The sequence below is a fragment of the Perna viridis genome, chromosome 1 (genome assembly GCF_037379345.1).
Source record: "Perna viridis isolate PV_CMFRI_1.1 ecotype Kerala chromosome 1, ASM3737934v1, whole genome shotgun sequence".
Classification (NCBI taxonomy): domain Eukaryota; kingdom Metazoa; phylum Mollusca; class Bivalvia; order Mytilida; family Mytilidae; genus Perna; species Perna viridis.
Window position 1 is genome coordinate 58675367 of NC_142445.1, and position 27921 is coordinate 58703287.

Genomic DNA, 27921 nt, shown 5'->3' on the forward strand with positions numbered 1-27921 from the left:
ACTCCTAGAAACACGTTTACAGCATAACACAATTTGTTATACTGTTATGATTTGGTATTCTTATCTAATTTCAAGTAATTAATGTTTCTTTTAATTAAATTAACAGAATGTCGGGGCGCAAATAGTTCTCTTCACAGACTCTGTTTACATGAATTTTGGAAAACAAATTTTGAAAGTCAGTTTTCGTAAACCTCCAACAATTTATGAAACCATTGCGGTATAAAAAATATTGACCAGAAGTACCTGATAAAGCGGCATGTATGCAATGGTATTACGACTCTGAAGGACAAGGCCTGTTTAAAAAATTACAGATAAATAAATTGTTCAAACACACTGTTCACTTCTAACCTACCAAACAATAAAATCAAACAGTAAATGAGGACAAAACAACTTGTGTTTTTGTTTGGTGGCAAATTCATACAAAAGTAAGTCTTTTTTTCGGTAAGGCGAAAAAGAAATTCAATATGTTTCGATACAGTAAAATACTTTAATATGACTTATTTATGACTATAATTAACAGAACAACACTAAAAGACCACAATAAGATTTAATAGATAATATATGAAAAAAGCATAATGGTAGTCGTGTTAGAAACCTTTGTTCTGAGTGGTTACTGAAAAGGGAAAATAAAACAGTGACCAGTAAAAATATGCTCCTTCACAGTGTTGTTGCAATTTAAATTTAGTTTTGTCTTTTAATAACTAATTAAAACTTGGTCAACTTTTTTATCGATTTTCAGCGTAAATCAATTGCAAGAAAAAATACATGCACATGATTATACCTGTGACTCAAACACAACCAGTCTCCTGAATACGTTTTTAGAGTTAATAAAAAACAATGACGTAAAAGACAACTACTTCAAAAATCCATTTCATAATGGTTACAATTCGAACCTCAAAGGAATGAGTCAGTTTCATGTTTCAGGAATACTGACAGTTATACAGTACATAAAGGAATATTTTTCTCGAGAGATGTATTGTCATGAATTAACATGCCCTTTTTAAAAATATCAGAACACTTCTTCTGTCTTTATTCTATTAATTCCATCCATGAACCCTTCCCACTGAAAGGAAGATTTTGTTTCACTCTGATAAATATTTTACAACAAAATGAAAATTGACAAGATATTTTCATATTCCTTCAAGTATTAACTTTGAGTCTACCAATAGGTATAAAAACAGAATGAATAACAAATATGTAATTTCGTCCATTGGTACAGGAAAACTGGGTTGCAAAATAATGACCTTATATGTGCAGATGAATCTGACGAGGTACAATGGCATACTAGTAAGTAGAAACATATCATACATCTATCAGCATAGTGATTCCAATCTAATCCCAATTAGTGATGTTTCATATCATTACTAATATACAAGGTAGAATTAACCCAGGCTTTGTAGTCTTTGTGACTGTGACCAAACATTACTTTTTGATGTTATTCTAGACGACAACGACGACGATCGATTTGTCATGTTATCGAACAGCTGTAAGTGATATATGTTCTGTTTGACAACTTGGTCGATGGCCATCTTGTGTACTATAATGACCACTGTAATGGGTACTGGAAAATGTCGTTCCAGGCCTACTCATATTCTTTCCAGTGATACGGTAAGAACATCGACAAGCTTGCAAAAATTCCTTCCGAAACTTTGCTGAAATTTAAAAAAACAATTATCTTATGAATAACATTAAAAACTTCTCAGTCACTTTCAAATACAAATACTTAAACTGGATTAAAAGTTAAATTCAAATATGCTTCTTCAATGCAAGGGATTGTGTATAATGATGTTGATTTTTATTTTTATTTATTTGTTGGGGTTTAACGTCCGAGCAGCAATATTTCAGCTAAATTTAGACGATGAACATGAAATTGGTAATAAAATGAACATGAAATGATGATGAAAAGAAAAAGGGATGGGACACAAGGACAATGGGGTCGACAATTTTGATTGCCATTGGAAATAGGGAGAGGTGGGTAGGGTCGGGTAATTTAGCCTCCTGCGGCGGAGCCCTATGGCTCCTACTCCACAGGAATACCACAGTAGGGTTTTTTAACGTGCGAGGAACGTGGTATCTTTCCCAACACGGTGCACCTTTATTATTAACCAAACTATACGACAAACACAATGACTTTTCATTCCATATCGTCAACTTTCCTTTCGTCTGTGGCAACATCCCTTCAGCACCTGCGTATGGAATGTTCATATCACAACTCATACGTTATACCAGAGCTTGCCGAAACTACGCAAGCTTTTTGTATCGCGCTAGAACTCTAACAAATAGGCTTCTGGAACAGGGTTATGTTGCTACAAGATTGAAGTCATCACTACAGAAGTTTCATGGTCGTCATCATGAAGTCGTGGATCGTTATGGTGTATCCATCTGCACCATGAAAACTGATGTATTCAACGGGTTATAAGTTTTCCTTTCCTCGTTTGTCTACCCCGGACTTGACTTTTTATGAGCAACTCGGCGGGTGTTTCTAGAAAAGCAGAGGACGCTTCCCCTACCGGTGCACCTGGTCCATGTTCCCAGTTTTCAGTAGAGTATGAGTTGCTCATTTTCTTTTGTTACTTTGTATGTATGATTTTAGTTACTTTATGTTCTTTGTTGTGTATGTTTGTTTTCCATGTCTGGTCTTTGTCCCTGGATTACATTCTTTTGATTACCGCTATAATCTTGGTTCCCTTGATTACTCTTTTATAATATTTTAGGCTATGCTTACCCTTTAGTTTGATTTTTTGCAAAAAATCAACATTAGTTACCGTCAAATATTTTAAAATAGGTTTTTAATTACATTCATTTCTACAATTCTTCAATAAAACAAATAAAACGCGAAACTGATTAATCTGTTTTAATTATGCTTTCAAAGATTTTAGTCTCATATATTCTAGTCATTATATTTTAAGTGATATTTTTTTAAGTTCTAGGATTTCAAACAAATGGATTTTTGACAGTTTAACAACTTTCTAGTCGGGCATTCCATTAAGTCTGTAAAACGTATTTATAGAATCACCTTTAGTAGCTGTTTATCCAAATAAAGTTGAATTGATTGAGAAAATCTCAATACAAATCCTTGCAAATTGGCGAAGATATACAATATGATTTATACCAAATAATAAGTAATAAGTTATTATATTAATATATTTAAAACTTTAATGTCAAAAATGGACTGCGGTTTAATTCATCGCACTCATATTTTTTTTTAAAAAAGTTAATGAATTATATATATATATATATATGTCTGAAAAATTCCCAACGATGTTAGAACTGTCAAATTTGCGAGCAAATGTTTAGTCGTTCCCTCCACGGGACTCGAACTCGCACCGCTGCGACATCCATGGCAACACCGCCTGCACTAAGTCCAGCGCCCTAGACCACTCGACCAGCTAGGCTATAAAAATATAGCTTTCGCTGGCCGGGTGATTCCTCCACGTAGGATTAATCTAGGGCTGTAACTTAGTACACGATGTATGGTAGTACGGGACAGTTTATCTATATCATTTATGCATTTCTTCAAATATGATCATTATGTTTAAGGATTATAGCGATGGCGCCTGTAAACATCCTAAACACTCAACTTGAGATTAATTATAACGGATGGTAATCTAAACTTGAGGCTATAAAAAAACTTTTTTGTACAGATATTTATGTTTCTGAATTGTCTTTTTATTTTGATGCTTCAGTATTGTTTGCCAATATTTACATCATAAAGCCAATTGAATGTGCTTTTATTTGGTTGTGTTAATTGTACAAAATTGTTATTTTAACGAAAGCACACACAAAGTTATGTAGTTGAGATATTTCAATGGTTTACTTACCACTCATAAAATTATAAATAATTGGATTAGTTGAACTGTTCAGATATGGCAACCAGTGTGCAATGTAGTTGTAAGCTCTGAATCCGTTCTCAGGGATCGACAAATGGGCATCAGCATATCTATTGTAAAAATGAATATAAAAGTCAACCAAAGTATTTCATAATTGATTGATTGCTTGCTTGTGATTTGACGTCTTGAAGTAGATATTTCATAAATTACTGGACGAGAACTTTGATAAATAGAACAGAACCTGCTGATCAATCTATTTTATTCGTGCATGTATTAAATCCCTTTGACACTATTAGCAAATTTAATATCCAAAAGATCCTACATATTCAGTTTATAAGGTCGTAATTTATTCGTTATCTACTATTACACAAACAGATTTCGCAAATAAATGCCTATTAATTTTTACGGAAAGACAGTACCAGATTAGTCATGAACGAACAAGAAATTTCTTTCAGACTGAACATCTTGCTTTCTTTTGTATAATATATCATCTGTTTATTCTATTACGACAAGATTTCCTTTAATTCGCCATTCAGTTACAAGAGGCAGCCAACAACCTGCATCAATAGTAGGAAGATAGCGATGGCAGTTGATTTATTATGATGTATGTTTCAGTGCCTTTTATCCGTACAATTGATTACACAATTACCAGTTTAATTGTTTTACAGACTCCTGTACCTAATATTCATCATGCCAAACGTTTTTTAACACTTTATGTCGGAACATCAATTTTAGCAGGTGCTCAAGTCTCTGAACAGGCGTAAAACAAATTGTCGAATTAATTAATCTATTCATGAAACACATTTTGAGGAAGTTTGAATTAAAGTGTTAAAGGGAAGATTGATTACCGCACTAAATTATATTCTATATTTAGTCAGATTAAATTAAATATTGGTTGGTCAGAGTTTTTTTTAATTTTTTTAATAACATTCAACTTTGTAACGAATTATCTTGGAATCGATTCAATATGTGTATTACATGTACTTTTTCAATGTTATTATATAGTGAATTCAACAAAATGTTTTATTATACTTTTTGTCCTATTCTCGGAATGTTATAACATTACTCCAATAGTTTTGCTACTTACGTAAGCATATTTTAATAATATTATAATGCATACAATAAATATTAGTTGCATCAATAAAGTGAAAATGTTAACCTCCGATTTTAATTATGAATATTTTATCGTTTTGCTAATCGCGTTGCACAAAATCTGCCTATTTTATAAGGACAGAGCAAACAAGTGCAAAATTCTGGTTCATGTTGGAGTTGTTATTGTTTTTCGGCACATAAATGCATTTCTTTTTGTTTCTGTGTGACATACCTTTCTCTCAAATATCTTCTACTACAATGCATCAAGTTCACAAAACATCATAACCTGGAAACATACCTTAAGATATTAAGTAAGTGCACCGGAAAGTAGCAAACTGCGAAGGCAACAACGACAGATATCAACATTTGCGCTGCTTTCCTTCTAGCGGCCAACTGTTCATTTGCCACATTCATCTTTTCTGAGTTCATCATTGGTCGTGTTGACCCTGCAAGAATGGACAATAGTAGGAATACTGTTCAATGAGGGTAACAACAAAATTACCAAACACTAATCCGGTTCATAATCAAGTCAAGTCCAAAATAAGTCTGGCAAAATAGATATTACACCAAAGAAGGGGCTGGCACCGCAATGGTCCTGACTTGGTACAGGCATTTCAAACGACGTGGTGGGTTAAATCTAGGTTTAATAGCGCGCTAAACCTCCCTCTTTCATTGCATTCAAACATTCTAGGTGGCTTTATGCTTTATATTAAAAAGCATTGCCTGTTTACACTCTTTACAAAATAAAACAAAAGTGAGAAGACAAATTTTACTGTAGTTGTTTGTTATTATGATTCCCTTATATATATAATTATCAATTAACCAGAGGCGTAAAGGATTTATACTATCTAAAGGACTAATGGATAGTTCTATTTGGATAAATAACAAGAAAATATTACAGTATGTAAACAAGCTACAATATGATCAAGAATGATCAAGGGAACCAAGGTTATAGCGGTAATCAAAAGAATGTAATCCAGGGACAAAGACCAAATATGGAAAACAGACATACACAATAAATAACATAAAGTAACTAAAATCATACATACAAAGTAACAAAAGCAAATAGGCAACTCGGACTCCACTTGAAACTGGGGGCATGGACCAGGTGCACCGGTAGGATAAGCGTCCTCTGCTTTTCTAGAAACACCCGCCGAGTTGCTCATAAAAAGTCAAGTCCGGGGTAGACAAACGAGGAAAGGAAAACTATGACCCGTTGAATACATCAGTTTTCATGGTGCAGATGGATACACTATAACGATCCACGACTTCATGATGACGACCATAAAACATCTGTAGTTATGACTTCAATCTTGTAGCATCATAACCCTGTTCCAGAAGCCTATTTGTTAGAGTCCTAGCGCGATACAAAAAGTCTGCGTAGTATCGGCAAGCTCTGGTATAACGTATGAGTTGTGATATGAAAACTCCATACGCAGGTACTGAAGGGATGTTGCCACAGACGAAAGGAAAGTTGACGATATGGAATGAAAAGTCATTGTGTTTGTCGTATAGTTTGGTTAATAATAAAGGAAACGACTATAAATGAACAGAAAAACACACCAATAGCAATATTAAAAAATAGCATTTCAACCCAGCTTGGAATTTACAGGCTCAAGCTCGACTGTTTTTTTTTAAATAAACAACAAAAACAAAACAAAACAAAACAAAAATGTTATGCATTACATTCATAAAGCTATTTTACCTGTTCTTGCTTTATTTTCACCGGGAATATCCCCTTTCCATAATACGAAGGCAATCTGTATATAGGCAAATCCTATAAATATCATTGGCAATAAATACAAAAGGATTATACAGGCAATTTGATATATTGTTTGTTTGTCCCAGTTAGGACGACAGGAAACCAGCCATGTAGATACAAAGTCAGGAACAGAACCATTTACTTGCATGAATAAGAGATCCGGAACAGCGAAACAACAGGATATTATCCATATCACCATGATTATAATCCTAGCTCGCTTTCTGGTACTTTTGAACGAAAGTGGACGGCAGATAGCGTACCAACGTTCAACTGCAATTGCTGCTAATGTTAACACTGATACGGAAACAGACACAGTCTGGAAATAAATTTAAAAAAATTAGATAAAATGAGGAAATGAAGAGCATCAAAGTTGAAATACTGGAGGTAATACCAGACGTCAATAAAAAAAAGGATAAGATTTTAACACAGAAACCACAAAACATCCATTTTATACTTATCATGTTTAACTTGTTTTATACAAGAGCAATATCAAGGGAACCAAGGTTACAGCGGTAATAAAATGAATGTTATCCAGGGACAAAGACCAGATATGGAAAACAGACATACACAACAAAGAACATAAAGTAACTAAAATCATACATACAAAGTAACAAAAGCAAATGAGCAACTCAGACTCCACTTAAAACTGGGAGCATGGACCAGGTGCACCGGTAGGGTAAGTGTTCTCTGCTTTTCTAGAAACACCCGCCGAGTTGCTCATAAAAAGTCAAGTCCGGGGTAGACAAACGAGGAAAGGAAAACTATGACCCGTTGAATACATCAGTTTTCATGGTGCAGATGGATACACCATAACGATCCACGACTTCATGATGACGACCATAAAACATCTGTAGTTATGACTTCAATCTTGTAGCAACATAACCCTTTTCCAGAAGCCTATTTGTTAGAGTTCTAGTGCGATACAAAAAGCTCGCGTAGTTTCGGCAAGCTCTGGCATAACGTATGAGTTGTGATATGGACACTCCATACGCAGGTGCTGAAAGGATGTTGACACAGATAAAAGGAAAGTTGACAATTCTGAATGAAAAGTCGTAAAGTTGTGTCAATAGTTTTCCTTTACCATCGATTTCTAAGTGTAGGTCAAGATATGAGGCTGACTTTACAATGTCTGTAGTATTCTTTATCTCAAGTTCTTTTGGGTAGATGCGATGTATCAAATCCCCGAAATTAGGATTGTTTAAAGATAATACGTCATCTATATAGCGGAAACTGAGATTGAAGGATCTAGCCAAACGATATTCTTTCTTTCTGATCAGATCAGCTATAAGGTCAGCCTCATAAGAGTGAAGGAATAGGTCAGCAAGTAAAGGAGCACAATTTGTTCCCATTGGAATGCCGACCCTTTGTTGAAAAACACGTCCTACACACTGGCCAAATGTGTTGTCGATTAAAAATTCCACCATTTTGTAAACATTTTCCTCTGTATATTTGGAAGATGATTTGGAATTATTTCTTACAAAGTATGAGGAATCTCTACCAAGAACTATAGATTTGTATCTAGGTGTACCATCTTTTTTTGGAAAAACAACGATGTATAATGTTTTTAATCGGGATGTTAACTGAGTATGGGGAATAGAAGTATACAGTGTTGAACAATCATAGGTTTTAATGCTATTATATTCAGATAATAGCCTTGAACTAATTGTTTCCAAAAGATCTTTCGAACTTTTCAGGATCCCCATTGAATTAATACCACTACGGGAGTAACAAGTGTTGTGGTAGGACTGCAGACCCTCTTTGACAGTTGTGAATATAGAAGTTAAAAGTTTTGAAGAGGTTTGATGGTACATTTTGCAGATCCAGTAATGCAACATTGTTTGTACGGATTCTTGTGGAGTTTAGGAATCCAATAGATAGATGGTAAATCACAATCATCGTCCTTGGTAGAGAGACCAAAAGAGGATAGCACAGATTTATGGTTTTCCACAATCTCTTCTTTGGAGAGTGTGGTAGCAGTATAGGTCTTATCACTGCTATTATTTTCTACGTCTACCTATGATAATAAACATAGGATGTAAAACGTTTTGCAGACAAAAAAAATATTGTTTTGGGCATTGTCTGCTGGTACGACAACATATTTGTCATGTATAGTAGACAATGTTTTTGCTACATCGGGGTTTTAAACACTGATGTAGCCTTGTCACTCATTGACCTACTTAAAACTTTCATTCGTTTCAAAATTAAAGACCTCACGGTCTTTAACCACTCTGACAGAGAATCAATGTCTTCTTGTTCTCGTTTTCTCCATTTTCTTGCATAGTTCTCGACGGCATCCATAAGAACTTTAAAGTTATAATTCCAATTTATGGAGCGTGGTTCACGGTACTTGGGACCATTAGAAAGGATATTACGCTGAGATTCGTTTTCGATGATGGTTAAATCTCCCGTAACGAAGTGACCAGAAAGACCATATTTGAATGGAGAGGTTTTGCAAGAACAGTCAGTGGTTTAGTCTTGAAGTCCTCATTCTCGAGGTTCTGCAATAGCCTTTTATAACTGAAAATTTTGGATGCAATGGGTGAAGTATAGGAATATGAAATAATTGGTATGGATTTGTCATTGAAGTGTGGGGGATTTTGATGGTAACGTTTTTGTGATGGAGGATGTTTTTTATTCAAAGAGCTTCTTGATGATGCTATTTATTTGATATGGATGCGGAATTATATGCCTGTACAAACAAACTTAACAACATGCAACGAAACATGAAATACCATAAACGAGCTTTTCCTCTAACATTCTGCGCAGACAATACATGTGATTATGACAGTAACATAAACGTTGAAATATAAATGGTGTTATTTTTTGTAATGAATATCTTAAATGATCTTACATTTTATGTGATAAGTGTTTGTTAATTTAACATCTCTTTATTTTTTACCTGTTTAAATACGTGTCATTATTCCTAAAATAATGTTCGCAAACATTTACTTCTAAGTTTGATTGCCCTTTCAAAATTTATCTTGTTACTGAAAAGGTCATGTACCAATGGGGCACGAAAACGTGTGAAACTTATACTTTGACGACACAAATGAGAATTGGCTTAAGCGTTTAAAAATGTTTCTGTACTTCTGTAAACCTTACATTAACAACATCATGTACAAAAACACGTGAACGTCTCTTCATATTTATGCGCTTGAAAATATATATGCCCATACTAGACTATGTTTATTCGTTTAAGTCGCGTTAAGATTTTATGTTTTAGCTACTAGTATTACAAACAAGAATGCTTATATAAGATTGGTCGTGTCCATTGACAATATATCGGTCATTGGTTTATATCCCCAGGAGATTTTTAATCTACGGGTTCACATAGATTTACTTTTAGTCTTGGAAACCGACCTAATGAAGTTGTCTTAATTAGAATTCTATTAAGCTTAATAGTTCTGATCGACTAAGCCACAAACTTAATGTTATTGTCACAAACTTAATTTTTTTTTGTTGCTTTTAGGCTTCTTAATCCTACTTTTCTGAGAATTCTGTGTTTTTTGTCTTAAGAACTCCTATTTTGTTCTTTTTGAACCAACAAACAATGTGAAATTTTAGGTAGCATGCATTGATAAAAGTAACTTTACAAATTCCTGTGAGTACAAAGTTATTGGTTTTACAATACAAATCAATATTACTAATGACTTATGACTTAGAGATGGTATCAGAAAGGCAGAACTACGAATGGACAGAATCTACATTCAAAGACTATATAAACACACAGGATATATCTTGTAACAATAATAAACTACCATTTACTATTACACACATACAAATATTCTTGTATAAGCCGTTATCGTAACAATTCATATGAAATCAAACCAAACTTATAGAAAAAAAAGCACAAGATATAAAAAAATAATAAAAGTAAAAGTGGAATTTGGAATAAACATCACAAAGGAAGAACATAGGACAAACAAGGAATGATATATACCTGTTGCAAAAATATAAGCATAAGGTTTTAAAATTGTCTATTGCTATTTTTTCTGTTACAGAAAATAAACATGATAAAGTTTTAAATGCTTGTTTTCTCAATTTAAAATGTACAAAATTTAGTAGTTTGTCAACAGATGTCTCCCTTTCCCATGTATTGAAGAAATGCTGATTGATATATTTGGTACAAGTGTACTACAATAATAAAAATGATGGTTACCCTATCAATACACCAAGTTTCAGATATGAGAGGATTTCAATTATATTCTTGATAAATAAATTGTTATTTGCAATGCTTAAAGGTGTATAAAAATTGCCCACGCGTTGTAAAACAAAATGTTTCCGCGAGAGAAAAAAAACAAAACATAAAACTAAAAATATCATGACTAATTATGTTGACAAAAATGACAATTCAAGAAAACATCCATTTTATACCCACAGCACTCTTCCTCAAAACTTGCGTCACTTTGACAAGACACATACAACATATTTCAATCTGCATATTCATGCTGTTTTTTTTTTCGCTTAAAAATACAAAACTTCATGAATTGCTAAAACCATTTTTCACTTACCTATTTTGAATATTGCCATAAATGCAATTGTGTTTTGTTCAACTTAGTCTAAGACTTAATATTAACCATTCACAAAAACCACATTGAAACATGTAACATATTTGGGAAATAACATGTCCAATGACTCCACATTATATTCATAATAATAAAAAAATTATGATAGGCTTTCAATGACAATTTGATTTTAATTACGTTCTACTTCGCTGTTATTTAACATTTTCTTGTATCTATCACGTCTTTAATATCATATTAACATTCTAAAACATTCAATTTTCCTTAAACATATATTACAACCTATTCTTTCTTATTATTCAAAGAAACCACTTGATACCATAATGCACATGATTTGTCAACCCCAAAACTAATGATGTTTCTCTTTCACAACCCGATATTGTTGAAAGTTTCATTCTTATTGCACAAAGGTCATAATGTCCTAAAAGGTTAAATATCACTAATTCTAATTTCTAACATTTGGTCAAACATTTGAATTTCGCACGAACTATTTCCAAAAGATTTGAATCATTCTGATGATATTTGTTTTTTCCTATTTATTCTAGAATAACTAAATTCACCATGTTCTTAAATATATAACTCCAAACTACATGAAATATGGACAAATAGAAACGTAATGATATGATTGAAGAACTATCAAGTCGACATTAATAATTTTGAATTCTTGGAGATATCATAAAGGGTTTACTTGAATACAATCAACTACACCACAATACCTTTTTCAGGAAGAAAAAGAACTGCAGGTTACTATTGACTTTACCAAACATTCTAAATGAAAATCCAAATCATGTAATCAAAATGAAATAAAACGTTCATACATAAACTTACTAACAATATCTTTTTTAGATGGTAAAGATAAAAATCGAGAGAATTATCATAGCTAAATCAGAAAGTCTGGATAGACGGACATACCATATTGGCTGACAAACATAGGATAGTGGCATTAGCATTTTTAAAGTGATGATACAAATCTCCATAATGTAAATATCCATAGTTTATCATGATACCAAACTACAGGTTGTATAATCTATGAGTTTAGGGATTAAATGCATATACGAGGCAGCAGATTGAATATCATTGCAAATATAAATGAATAAAGTGCAGCATGATACGACCGAAATGACGAATCCTGAACATTTTGGGTACACATAGTGTTGACACAATATTAGTTTTTGACACACTTAAGCATAGAGACTTACAGTTCATTACATACACTACAACTGGTTTAAACACAATATTTGAAAAAAAAATTGAAATTGAATTAAATTTTCAAAATCCGACCAAAAATGTTTTCCAAGGATTTTTGGGGTTGTGGCCCCTTTGACCCCTTATAACTCGAAAACCGTAGGAGATATCTCCTAAGCAGTTAAGATAAGCATACCCTTACAAAATTTGCAAGACACAATTTAAAAGGGAACAGATTGCCGTCGGAATCATACAAATCATACACCGGGTCCCAGGTTTTAGTGGAGTCCAAGTTGCTAATTTGCTTTTGTTACTTTGTATGTACTATGGTTATTTCATGTTCTTTGTTGAGCGTGACTATTTTCAATGTCTGGTCTTTGTCCCTGGATTGCATGAATCTCGGTTCCCTTGATTACAGTTGTATTCTTCGTCTTTCAATATAAATTGCAATTTGATCAAGCAACATTTTTTTATATAATAAAACCAAGGTATCTATACAGTCTTAGATGTTATAAGCCTTAGAAAATTACTATTTTGTCTTTTAAACTTTGACCAATTTTAAGAAATATTCTTTCTGTTCAAACCTTCTGGACTTAAAACGTCATGGAATACAATCACGACAAAACATATCGTACACAATATAACCACGACTTCACCAGGTTATTTAACATTTTCAATATTTTACTTCTAAAATTTACTGAAGCATATTTTTCTTTATATGTTTACAATATTACTATAAGAAAGCTTTGCAAATATCAAATTCTGAACGATTCATAAATAGTAACAAATTGAAAAGAACCGGCATGCTTGTTCATTGAAGTATTGAATTGCCAATGCTATCTTATCAATGTTCATTCATTCTTTTCTTAACTAAAATACTGCAATATGAACAATTGATCTCTGACGTACTTTATTTTTTTTTATTAAATAAGAGCAGATTACTGATATTTATTTATTAATTCTAGGACAATAGTGAACTAAATGATACAAGACAAAAAAGCAATGTTATTGTTGAATTCGCAAGATTTGTTTTCAGCTTCCGTTTTTAAGATTAAGAAAAATTAAATAATAATTCAGAATCTAAATTCTTTTGATGAAAGTATACTTAGTCTTACGTTTCACAAATCAAGGATGGTTTTTCATGAGTTTTAATGAGCATCTAGGTGGGTGTTTCTAGAACAGCAGAGGATGCTTACCCTACCGGTGCACCTGATCCATGCTCCCAGTTTGTAGTGAAGTCCAAGTTGTTCATTTGTTGTTTTCCATGTCTGGTCTTTGTCCCTGGATTACATTCTTTTGATTTCTGCTAAAATCTTGGTTCCTTTGATTACTCTTTCATCAGTTTTACTGATATGTCATCCTCTCTGTCCAAAAGGACACATATAAAAAATACAAAATGCACTCATCTCATTTTTTATAGATCTTATTGGATTGCTTGTATAACAGGTCATATTTTAAAACTATAGGTCATTGCTATCAACAATCTAATGAAATTTGCAATGCATATGAAGTTAAAAAAACCTTAATTCAAGGATTCTCTTTCTAATATTTTTGTACACTGAATAACTTGATTTATGCCTTAGTTTCTTTCCATATTCAATTATTTTCTCTAAACGAAAAACAAGGACAGTTGATAGTGCCAGAATTAACAAGATATAGCACTGGAAAAACCTACCAATGTTTCTTATTTTTTTTCGAATTTTGAATAATGATCTAATTTGTTTTCCATAATTTCATCAAGCTGTATTTTGATAATTTTAAAGTTTAAATATCATTTTTAAGATTACATTGTCAAAGAAAAGTCGTGTAAAGCGTTCAATACCTCTACAACTATATAACATACGTAAGTATAGGTATCGGTACGTATTGAACTAGAATCTGTCAACACATGCTAATTGCATCAAGGATCTATGTTCATGTGTTCATTAATTAGACTGAAGTATGCTGGTTACATCTATTGTTAACGGAGAAAAATTGTTGAGCTGAAAAAAAAATCTGCCACTTTATGCTGAGGGAGCTATTTTTCTATATTCGGATTCAACTAATCATAGTTAAAATGAAGAGGATATAATGCAAGGATATACAGTTCTCACATTAGTACAAAAGTATTCATTAGATACCTAGTAAATTCCTACCCGTAATTTTTATAGAACATAGGTAAAATTGTGATATACAGATAACGTTTTTTTTAATTTTTATTTGCCACACTGTTCGCCTCCATTCTTGTGTAAAGTTATTTTTCATTACATTAGTATTAAATTAGACGATTGTAACTGTCTATATCTTATGTCATTATCACATGATTTTTATTAGCTTTCCTCAAGATTAGACAATACAAACATCATTATCATCAATTCCCCGCATTAGCTACGTGTTCTGGTGAATGAGCAAGGGTTGATAATGCTGTTATGGCGTCTAATGGTGGGATATCAACACGCAACACGAGAATAAAAGTCCCTTTATCAACACAATACCACTGATATTTCTGTCTAGTTTCTTAATGACAGTAGATTTGCATTAAGCTACATACTACGTAAAAAGGTTAATTTGTGAAAATGATAATAAATCTATGAGAAGGTTCGGTAAACTTTATCTCAATTCAAGCAAACCAGGGAGTCGTTAATAGGATTTTTTCTATAGAGCTTTGCTTACAGCACATATATAATGTACTTGATCCGAAAATGGTTATGTCCTGTGATGATTCTAAGCATCAATATATCCTGCATTTTATTTTAAGGAAATACTTACGTAACTTTCAAAAGGAAAAAAAAACTCTTGCATACAGGCACAAATTTTGTTTTTCTGATCCATTTATTTAAAAGATTTGTACGTCTTATAGATGGTTTTGCTATAGCATATATTAACTCGTCGTCAATGAGCTAAAGAGCTTCCAAAGATGTGTTGATTTTGGCACTACATGCATTCCATGAAATTTAAACATTTTAAGATTAGAGGACAGAGTGTATGTTTCCAGTATTTTTTCAGGAATTAGGAATTCCTTCAATGTTGAATTCAATACTTCATTCAAGGGAGAATTGCCAAAATATTAGACTATTGTTATTTTTGTAGTATTAATTAGTCAAGTAAAATTATGAGTTAATATGTTTTAAGAACATTCATCTGTTGATAATTTTTCTTTCACTTGAAAGCAAAAACTAACAGATGTAGTTATTTAGAATTAGAGAGTTTAATCTATCGCAAAGAATTTGAACGTCCACCAGATCAGGTATGTAGAACAATATAAGATATCCAGATTGCTTAACATACCTGATAAGATAACTTTATCTCGATTGTGACATTATCGTTGCAAATGTTAACTAATTATACACATATTCTCTAACTGGCACAGGCAGGTAGAGATATGACTTCATAAAAACATTTGCGTTGTTTATAAAAAGTACCACCCATTGAGCTGCGAGGACCTTGGTTTAAATTTATTTCATGTACACTTTAAATAAAGGTTCGGATAATGATAGGCTACAGCTATCTTTCCATTTTGTTTTTTTTTAATCTGCACAACAACTATGCATTAGACACACGGGACAATATCTAGGACCAGTCACATCGTCTCTGGCACACATAACTTAAAACTGTACTGAAACACCTTACTTCAGAACATATGTTACAGAAATCCCAGTACATGTTTATAAAGTATTGCATTAATGGAAATATTGCTTGTTAATTAGACTAATATCTGCTAATTACTTCTATTGTTCGTTTGTTGACAGAAGGGTATAGACATATGGCTCGATAATAAGCAAATTTTCACAATGCCAAGAAACTGATTATGTACTCCGACTTACCGACTTAAAGGTTGACATGGTGAAAGTCATCAATACACTTCTATTTAATTTCTAAGAGTAAAGCATGAAGAGACAAATTCTTAGCTTTCGGCTAATATAACGAGGGGTCGACATGACAAAAACACAAATAATTCAAGATTAGTCTAGTTGCTCTCGTGCTTTCATAATGGTTCTTCGTCTTGCAAAGATTGGTTTAGATAAAGGAAGACCGTGAGCTAACATATATTTTGCATATACATCTAACAAGTGACAAAAAGCCGTATAACATACGTGTCGTTTTGTTTTTTCTCTTCGTGACCAGCTGCAGTGGTCTTTTTAGTACACAGAATTTTGTTAAAAAAGACTACAATGAATTTGGAAAGTGGATCACTGTATTTCTCCCTATTATATATTCGAGAAACACGTAATCTGTTATTGTAAAGGAAGAGTAATATGAATTATGAAATGGTTTCACCGACTTTCACATATTTTTTTAATTTAACTTACACTGCTTACATAGTTTCAACATAATGATTTTAAGATATAGTGTTTTACTAAACTCTCTTGTGTGCTTTCTGCCTTTTAAATAATAGCTTTTCTTCTCTTCAGAATTATTTATTGGTCATTTGTGTAAGCTATCTTATTATTGAATTATATAACAATAATATTCTAGTCTGGTAATTGCTGTTGTACTATAAAAGCTCATTTAAAATGTGTACAGCATTTTTTAATGGCACGATTATTTTCATTATCAATAATTGTTTTATTAAGTGATGAATGTTGTTTTATGATTTATTCACTTAATGCTACAAATATACACCATCACAGGTCGATGTGCGTTAGTTAATATCTTACATTCAGTTCAGGGCACAATTTATTATTGATATCAAACTTCTCGAAAGACACTTGAAGAATGATTATTGTATCTGTTCTAATGGGTTTCTCATATTAAATCCGAGTTTCTTTAGTGTATTTCGTATAATATATCTTAGAAATCTGACAACAATGTAAGTTGGTTACACCTAACGATATCTTTTTTCACATTTAAAACACAATTTTGTAATGCTGAATGATTCTTCATTCATACAACTTGTTTTTCCTGGCTTTTGAAAGCGCAATCCATTTAAACTTGAATTTTTACCCAAATTGTGGTGGAACATCGAAATTAATATTTAATGAGTACTAATCATAATTCGAATGTTCTACTTGTATTTTCAAAATTAGTGATACAGAAGGGAAATTAACATTCAAGAATTCAAAACTGGGTCACCGAATTTGATTTGGAGAAAACTGAGCCTTCGTGATTTTTTTACAAGTTTTTATATAAATGTGATCGGATTTGTTTTATATTTCATAATATAAATAAAAAGATCAACAGGATTTCCAAAACATTGTAAGAATTCTTATCCCACATTATTTCATATTTTGAATAGAAATTTAGGGACACTGAACGTTTTTTTGTTATTGAAAAAAAATATTTCTAAATAATAAGACTCAACAGGAAATGTTTGACAGTTCTGGATCGAAGTATTAAAACCTTACACTCAAAAGATAAATAGTTATAAAACATTGAATGGACAAAATAGGGACGAGACAGCCATCATGCAGGTTTGAAATTAGGACAGGTAAGATTAATTTAATCATGTCTTAGCTTGTCATGCAACAATGATGGCCCAGTCACCCTAGATTGATTGGCGGTATACAAGGAATGCAGTCATTCTAACTTGATTGCTTGCATTAACAAGGAAGTGATAGACATCCTAGCTTGACCGGTGACATACAACAAGGAAGACACAAATAACTAACAATGTAGCTTGTTGGATGGCATACGATAAGAAAAGCCCAGACAACCGAGTTTGACGGGAGACATAAAATAAGGCACGCCCAAGACATGCTAACTTAACCGTAGGTATTCAACAAGGATGGCACAGAGAATTTACATCAGAAAGCGACGTCAATTAATATGTTCATTTTGCAAAAGAATTTATCCGTTTGCCTAAAGTTCCTTCAAAGATAAGTATGTTCATTTCATTTTATTATGTGATGCGGCCATTCAGCATATTTGAAACTAAAACTTTTCTAAAGATGAATAAAAAAAAAAGAGACTCTTTGTAAATTTTCATTGCGATATCATTCGTAATGAACTAAACAACACATCATTAATCTACAAAAAGCTCAAAAAGGTGAAGGTACATTCATGTCTTAATCCAACAAAATTCACTTAAATTTTACATATAATTCAGAATCAATTATAAACACCATTACAAGACTTAGTCTGAAATTTGGTTGTTGCACTTTCGAGATAAAAAATTGTATAGTCATCGTTCTTGGCCTGATTGATTAAGGGGAAAAATACGGTTTTTTTTCAAAAAAATACAGACGAGAATAAGTATTATTCTGTAAAAATATCGAGTATTTAGACAAAAAAAAAATCGTTTTTTCTGTGAGTTACTCTTCACCTTGTACCACTTCAATCGTTGGCAACGCCTGAATTTCATATATAGAATGGTATTTAAACAAGACTTTAACAATAGAACAGATTATATGGGGGCAGGGAAATTACCATGAGACAGTGACTCTAGTAATGAAATTATATAACAAAGACAAAGAATGAGGGAAATCACCAATCTATGTCTCCGTTATAGGTTGCTAATTGGCACGATTGTGACAAAGGTGTGGTGATTAAATAGTTGAATCTTCTTTAAATACAGGCTTGGGGATATTATACATGGCAAGTAATGTTGCACAATGTTACGGACGATATATAGATACCACGAATAGAGAATTATTTACTATTCCTTGGTGTTCCTGTAATAAACCTTATAAATACCAATTCTTCAGCCGTGAAATTCATTTTCACGAATTTGAAGCTTAATTATCAATAGTACAGTAGGGAAGTTAACCCCTTCCTCACTTTTGATTATTTCTGTGGTAAATATTTTGGTTCTAAACAAAGAAGTACTATTTCTAAATTTGATTTATGCAAAAGTCGATAGTTAGCAACTAAAAATTATTGAAGTAACATTATAAGAGCTGTAAAAGATATATAGAACCAACTATATTGTTTTCTGACCAAAAAGAAAATATAACTTTTATTTCAGTACATGTCTTATTTGCTGACTCTCAAAAGTTTCTGCCTCGTAGAGTATGTATCAAAAGGTCACCAGACCCATTAAGAAGTCAACAAACCAATGCACATTAATATTCTTATAAAGCAGAGCCATGCATTTAAGAATCGGGGTAGACCAAAACACACCATATCTGCATCTATATTTTTATCACTAGTTTTTCTGATTATTGTCAATGCATAACAGAACATAAAATTGCTAAAAATCATCTATCTTTTTAGCACTTATATTTACATTAAGAATGCTCTCTATGTACATACATAATGTATGCTCTGCAGCGTTACAAACGTATCTCATAATTCTAATAACCTTCCCGATTCTTTTTTCAACACGTGCTTAAAAAAGTTAGCGACCATTTACTTTTCATCAAAAAATATTTTTGAGGTTGACGTGTAAAGCTGCTTTTCAGAATTCAGATTCTTACTTCGTTTAACGTACAAATGACTTTCAGGAATAATTAGGTAGTGTATACAATCAGTTCATGGACAATACATGGTCGTGAATTACAGTAAAGCTTGTGTTTAAGTACATTTTGTAGCTGTCTTTGTAAGAATCATGCAAAATCTGAAAAATACACCCCAAAAAGGCTACATATTTATATTTTTTTTAAGTAAGTTGTTTTATGGGTCTATACTATGAAATGTGTAATTATTCATTCAAATCTGCCTGCTCTTAGGAGATAATCAACATTAAAAATCCAATAGATTCTATTGTAGTTGAGCGTCATTTACAGAGTTATCTCCCTTAATTTTGAAATATACAGTGCATTTTATATATTTTTTATCTCCTAAGAACACGGGTTATATGAAAAATTGAATGTTTATTTCTGTTTACTATGGCAATTCAAATAAAATATCAAAAATAAAAATATGTAGGCTTTTAACCCATGAATCACATTTTGTATGATTCTTAGCTGGAGTGCTACTTAAAATGAAAATATGTAAGGTCTATCATTTGTATTGACCTACAGTTATTAATGCTATGCAAATATAAATACAAATGAGCAGGTTAAAATGATTACAAATGAGCAGGTTAATACGATTACAAATGAGCAGACTATTCCTATTGCAACTTGAGACACAACAAAGTATCACATTCAAAATGTTCCCTCGCTTAATTTCTGGGTATATCTTCTTTATTACCTCGAAATGCCTTAAAGCACATCTGAAAATTGTCTGATAAATTGAATTGAATTCATTAATTGATATTATATTTAGGACAAGTTGGTTTCTATATTGATAACAAAGATTAAGTTTAGATAAGATCTTCTTATTAATATCACGAGAGGGAAGGAAGCTATTCGTATGTACATGTTTTGTTGAATCATTAGTCGCGGAAATTTGTTATGATGCAGAGTTTATTTAGCATTTTACCAGATTTGTAGCAATTAATGAAAATGTAGGTGAAACTTGATCTGATATGTACCTAGATTTATAACTTTCTGACTTTGAATTATAACCGATAAGTCTGGGAAATGTAGGATCTTAAACGAGTCAGTAATCCTTATGAAAAAACAAACCCTATCATTAAGCCTTCAACGCCAGGTAATGGCCCTACGTAACGCCAATGCCCAGTTGTAATCGGTCCCTATGCTAAGCATAGTGTAACAATAAACAACATTATGACAGTCACAAAATGTATTTAAAAAAAATGCTCCCCTCTTGATGATTTAAAATAAATAACTCTTAGTTTTCTGACGTCTTCATATAACACTTAAATTTAGATAGAATTTACTTTCTTGTCATACAAAACAATTTTACGACATTTGAGCTATAATCTGAATGAATGGATATTTTTTCGAAGTTACGTTTCTATTAGACGGAACAGGACGTGGATCGGAAATGTCCATTGGATCTCGTGTTTTATTTCGTGCAATTTAATAATTAGGCTGCCCTTGAGAGAGTATTAGCACGTTGTATAAAAAATATAGAAGTCTAATAAAAACTGACACATAAAGAGAGAGCGTGGGGTTTTAGTAAAAGAATTTTACAACAAATATCAAAATGATTTTACTCACTTTACTTGTAAATCGAAACAGGAGACAGAACTTGATTTTTAAATGTATTTAAACCAATGAAACAGAAATAAATAGATTGATTCTTTCACGAGCTATTGAATCAAGCTAGTCAATTCTTATTACTTGTCTATCCAGCACTATAAGTGTTTATTATTTTTGTTTTATAACGTCCACTTGTAGTACTCTACATTAAATAGATGAATACTCGACAGATTACGATTATGCACTTGAGGTATCATTTACAGACACAGTTTCAGGTAACTTTTGGAAAAGTGCCATTGTGAAATAAAAACAAGAAGTCTGTCAGAAAATCAAAAGCGGCTTTAAAATGCAATGCTTCAAAGGATTAAATGTATTTCCCGTCATTGGGTAGTAATTTAGAGCAATTTTAAAAATTAAGCAGTCAAAAGGCTAAGACGAATCAAAGAAAACGACGTCCAAAGTCACATCGCTATATAAAAACCAAAAAGAAAACAACAACAAATTAAATGAGGTATTATGTAATGTGCGGCTGGAAGGAAACAATCCTCTACTTTTAAACAGAAACCCACTGAAATGTTATTGCCACCCCGGAAGTCTACATAAAATTCAATTGTAAAGAAAGTTGGTATATGTATAAATCGATCTGTCCTCATGGTAGAAGTGACAGGGATTGAAAATATATACCCATGGTGGATGGTTAATCTGCCCTCATGGTGGAAGTCTCAGAAATTATAAATATGTACCCAAGGTGGATGGTTAATCTGTTCTCTTGGTAGAAGTGACATAAATTACAGATATGCATCCACGGTGGATGGTTAATATCCTTATGGTTGAGAGCGAGAATGAGTAAAAATCTGTAATCATAATGGAGGGTTAAATTGTTCTTATGGTAGAAGTGACAGAAAGTATAAATCTGTATTCAATAACAAAAAAAAGTTGAAAAGTAAGACTACCTACTTTTCCTTTTTAAAACATGGAAGAATGTCAAATAACTATTCTTTATACAATATTTAAAGTAATTCTTCTAAAGACCAGTTTGTTTTAACTGTCCAGAAATGAGGAAAATTTCCTATATATAATCGATGTAAAATCTAAATCCCAAAATAACAGGTTCTATTATCTTTAAATCAAGTTCGGTATGTTCACTCAACAAAATAGGAATATGTAGATAAATAAAATTTGGGTATTGGAAACTTTAATAATGCAGTAAACTATTTTAATTACTGTGGATAATTTGTTTTCTCCTTCATCATTCTCTTTGCATTATCAAAATCTTAGAAAAAAAAACAAAGACAGAAAGAAAGTTATTATATTGGCTCCTTGTAATGTTTGAAGATATTTGTAAATACAATTTCTAATATATTTCACTAGTTTTCTATCACTTAAATCTTACATAATCTCAGTGCTGTATGTTTATATATTGTTCAGTATTACTGGTGAAATGAAATAGAACTTTACGCCTTTGCATAATAATTTTTTTTTCGAAATGCTTGTAAATTTTGATGTGTGCTTTGGAACCGTATTATAAAAGCATCGGAGTCATTTATCTACGTTTTATGACAGAAAAATTCAAAAACAATAAAACCAACGAAGACTTAATACCTTGTTTTGAATTTCATTGATTTTTATTAATGTTTGCATATACAGATATAGCATCATAGTCTACATAGATGAAAGCAAGACTAATGTCATTGTGCCAATATAGATATGGTTTACGAGAATAAAATATATATGACATATCAAAATAAGGAAATTTCACATTTATTTTGATAAAAACAACTAGTCATTTTTGTCAAGTCTCCTTTTGTACACGTATCATCACCATACCATCATAACCTTATTCGAATAAGCAGTAAATACACCAAAAAATGTAGGAACAAAATTATTTGTAAATCGTTATAAATCTACATTGGTATTGTATTGTCTTACTACTTTAAATGGATTAATATTTATATTGTAAGTTTTGTCTGATTATAAGAACTAAATATAAAGTGACAAGTGACACACTGCTAAGACTACTAACTGCTGGTCAAAATCATTTCATTAGTAGCTAAGTATAATTTAAAGAATTTATTCACTGTATGTAGATTTATTTTTTCATTGTTATTTTATTTAATTTTTTAATTTTTTTTTTTTAATTGGACAGAAATTTTCCTGTACTTTTTGCATCAAATCCTAGATGTAATTTCAGCTGTAAGTATAATCAGAGCTCAACAATTCTCTGTATTTTCACAGGTGAAATTAACAACTTTGGGGCCTGTACGGGGTAAAATCAGCTAAAATCGTACAAACTACATTTATATACGCGTAACTCTTGCTCTCTGGTGCTGCCCTACACGGAAATACGCTAGAAATTCAATTAGGTTATCTAGCGTTGAAACATAATTCTAAAACACAATCTAAAAGGAATTCGGTGATAAGTATTCACACAATAAACTATATATAATAACTACTTATTAGGCGGACTAATTCGAGGAAAGCGGTCTTAAAATTTATACCACATGAGGTATTTATGTGAATCGCTGCATTACAAGTTTTTATATTTATCAATTATAGACGATACTTTGTCGTTAAGCTTTGACAATGATCTTGACCTTTGACCATTGATTTCGGTATTAAATTGTAGGACATAAAATTCTCAACATTTTAGGTCACTAGTTTGTGATTCTGTCGTACCCTTCTCGAGATATAAGCAAAAGGAAAAAAGGGATATTTCAAATCCAGTTTGTTTAAGACTATTTACTTTTTATACTTGATGTAAATGAATTCTAGTGTGCTTTCTTACGCTCTTTATAAACCTTAGATTAATATTAAAATTTTCCAGAACTATCATCGTTAATTTGTTGATCGTTTTCTGACACAATTTTCTATGCCCATCAAAAAAATTGAAACAGCAAAAATTAGCACACCAATATTACAATCGTAAAAGTCTGGTTTTACCACAGGGGCTTGCTACCACTATCAAATATGTAGCCCACTAGAATAAAAAAAAACTAGAAAAGGGTGCCCCAGATTTTGGGGTCCTCGCTTCCACTCAATTTTTTTCCAAATACAATCGCATATATCACTATTTACTGCTCAGCAATCAGTTGACAAATGATAAATCTAATGAATAAACACAGGTATCACCATCAAATACTTATAATTAAATCAACAAAACGATTTGAACATTCAAGCTCCAATCGCTTAGACCGGAAGTGAATTATTTAAACCTCATAATCTCTAGTTAACAATCAAAGTGTTTGTCAGGTGTTTGTAAGATATTGATAGGCTAAATTTAGTTGAAATGCACCGCGGCAAAATATTAGGAAAGTTTTGCACACACTTTTCCCTATAAGCAGGCAAAAACAATACTAAGTAACAACTGCTTCATGATTAGATGTATTAAATATATTTGAGTTTAAAAGGCCAAGTTGAGAATAATAATGATAACCCATTGCCTGATTCTTACACAGAATGGTACTGAAACATTTGTCTAGCGATATCAAGGTCGGAGTAGTTTCACTTTCGGTCTATATAATAGACGACTTTCGCATTCGCCATTTACGCCGGATCGGGTGGAAACTGGTTCATGGTTTTATACTAGACGAAAAAGAATATCGCATTCGAAGGCTACAGGAACAGTAATAGTTATGTGGAAATACGTCTCCGAACATTGAAATATCGGAAATGCTTCTATAATATATATATACCATCTAAAAATTCCTGACAGTAATCGAATCAAATTTATGTTCCCTTGGCTCCCATTGCAATATGCCTGCTGACCCCAATTGACATCGATATGAATGGAAAAAACTTCTTCCGGAATGGAAGGGAATGTGAAAGTCATCTACATGTATAAATATGTAGATGAGACTGCCAGGAGACAAGCTTAACAATATCATTGCTAGTCATTGCTAATGTTTATGAAGTCTAAAAAGTCACATAAAGAGAGTTATGGTCCTTGATAGGCTCTTTAAATTTTGCCTGTCAGGTAATTGCTCGAGGTAGAGCTTTTTGTAGACGTTTGATTGACGCAACTTGTCAAGCTAAGCTACCACATCTCAAAATTCATGTCACGAATGAAATGCGTGGAGATTTGAAAGTTTGAAATACTTTTTTGGACAATTACAATGGCATCACTGTCATGATAGACTTTATATGGGATTCTAATGACATTTTTTAGCTGTACACTGACAGTCAAGGGAAACGAGAGGAGTTCCGGAATTTATTTTGGCGGAAAATGGGCTCAAAGCTGCTGGTCAAGGCAATGGTTTGAAGATGGCCTCTTTGATCTGATATTACATTTTTTAGAGATATTTCCAGTGGTAGTCGCTTTATCTATTTGGAGTTCTGGCCTTAAAAACCAGAAAATTGAAGCAGCAGTGACAATTATTACCAAAAGATCGTCAAAGTCAAAAAAGTGTGGTGTCCCCAGTGACAAAGCTTGTTTTCTTACCCCGCAGTTTTATATTTTACTGGAAGGAGTTCATATCAGTGGAAAGCTTAATAATTTGGCTGATTCTTTATCAGTGATTTTCAGCGGTTTCACATCCTTGTCCCACAGCGCGGACAGAAATACCAAACTATCTTTTGCAAATTTAGATACTGAAGTAAATATTTTAGCTGGTAGATCCATGACATGCATTGGGAGAGGACGTTTATAAATTGAAATAATTTTTGTCCAATCCCTTTGCTCTTTATGCAATAAATTATATTCAGTTCAGTACATGCATTACTTGAAAAATGTATATTTCTGCTGTTAAATCCTTTAAATCATTTCGCATATAACAAAACCTCCCTAAAATTTTGTCCGCTCCAGTGTCGGATTTGATACAGTCTATTGCATATCTTTCAACATGTTTTTTTTCTCACAGTCAATACCTACATAAGTGGCAACAATACACTAATATAAACTCACAAGTTTACATGACAATTCGCAGTCATTCCTAGTAAACAGACCCCTTGAAGGATTTAAAAGGAAAAATATTCCTTAACCTGATATTCCTATGCCAATATTAGATTTACTTAAAACACTAATACGGTACGATGTCACCAGTCATGTCATCCGTGTGTCAGATGTCTATCTCACGTCCTGGTCAAGAGGTCCTTTATCTTGAGGTGTGCCCAATTTAGGAAAGGTCCGGAGCAAAATCTTAAAACTGGAAAAGAATTAACCTTAGAGTTTATAACTCAGTTATGAGTATAAAAGGTGGAGTAGCAAGACATTGTGATATAAGAGCAAAAGAGAGATATTTATACCGTTTCGACAGAACCCACTTGTCAAAGTTGGGTAATGGAATTTATTTAAATAACGTACAAGGTGCACTTGAAAGGTTTCTTGGACCAGACGGTCCTCTTGTATTTCCACCTTTGTAATCCAATTGATCCATATAACCTTATGGGCAGGAATATAAATGTTTTTGTTTGGCAGTGAGTGAGTTAGTATCACTCATTTGGCAGGATGAGGCAAGAAAAAGAGGTGATCATGTCCTTATACTGTAAGTTAGCTATTATAAATTATGATAGGGTACTTCTGTGATTCCCATAGAGTATTGCGGTCTTATTTGAATGTACCAGGTGGACCGGGTTCTTGAATTGTTCGCAGTTCGGAGCTCAAGTGTTCTTCTTTGTTCATAATATCAAAGAGTTCTTGGGGGAATATTTGAAAAGTATTTGGGTCGTTGGTCTACTACGTCTCTCTTTTATTTGTTTTACTTAAAGGATTTTGTCTTTTTTTTCTGGAGCCCAGTAAAACATTGACAAGCCACTGTATGCACGGCGGTCCGTTACCTCACCTTACCTCATCTTGCCTGCACAAAAAATATGAATTGTGACCATTACATCCACCATATAGAGTTGATATATGATTTATATAAATATTCACGCCAAGAAAGTAAATTATAATGTTACATTCACAATTGTATTTATGATACAATTAGAAGTGCATGTACATGTATGCACTAATAAACTGCAATTAAGTTAATAATCAGCTGTATAGTTTTGGTCTTGCTGGTTAATGTTTGGAGTCTTCGAATGAGTTTTTGTTATTACATTAGATACATTGTTTCAAGTTAGAAGATAGTTAATAAAGTTTTTAAATTATTAATAAATGCATAGTTTTGTAAGGACAATTAGTTACTTGCGTGTTTATTTCCAGTTAGAGTGGTTTCATTAAAACAAAATGAATAAAGAACATATTTCCTTATTCTGTAAATGGAAAAATGGATGCTTACACAGTAGGTATGGAAACTTCTACAGATGAAATGTTATGACGACGGATTTAAAAACATAACTTATCTTTTAAGTAGCACTCCAGCTAAGGATCATGCAAAATGTGATTCATGGGTAAAAAGCCTACATATTTTTATTTTTGATATTTTGTTTGAAAAGAAATTAACATGTGGTTTTTCATATAACCTGTGCTCTTAGGAGATAAAAATTATATAGAATGCGCTGTAGATTTCAAAATTAAGGGAAATAACTCTGTAAATGACGCTGAAATACAATAAGAATCTACTGGATTTTCAATGTTGATTTTCTCCTAAGAGCAGGCAGATTTGAATGAATAATTACGCATTCCATAGTATAGACCCATAAAACAACTTAATTACAAAAATAAAAATATGTAGCCTTTTTGG

At 32.3% G+C, this 27921-nt stretch overlaps 1 protein-coding gene across 2 annotated transcripts in view; it reads right to left on the reverse strand.

Annotated features, from left to right (window-relative positions):
• Positions 1–473: 473 nt before the first annotated feature.
• The window catches only part of LOC148629586 (orexin receptor type 2-like), a 34119-nt gene continuing 6671 nt past the window's right edge, over positions 474–27921 (reverse strand). For both annotated transcript variants that reach the window (XM_088554089.1, XM_088554099.1), the window contains exons 3-6: positions 6628–7000; positions 5221–5368; positions 3822–3940; positions 474–1652 (exon numbers count right to left, since the gene is read on the reverse strand). In XM_088554089.1, coding sequence (XP_088410215.1) covers positions 1474–1652; positions 3822–3940; positions 5221–5368; positions 6628–7000 — 819 coding nt within the window. In that variant the 3' untranslated portion in view covers positions 474–1473. The remainder of the gene's footprint in view (positions 1653–3821; positions 3941–5220; positions 5369–6627; positions 7001–27921) is intronic.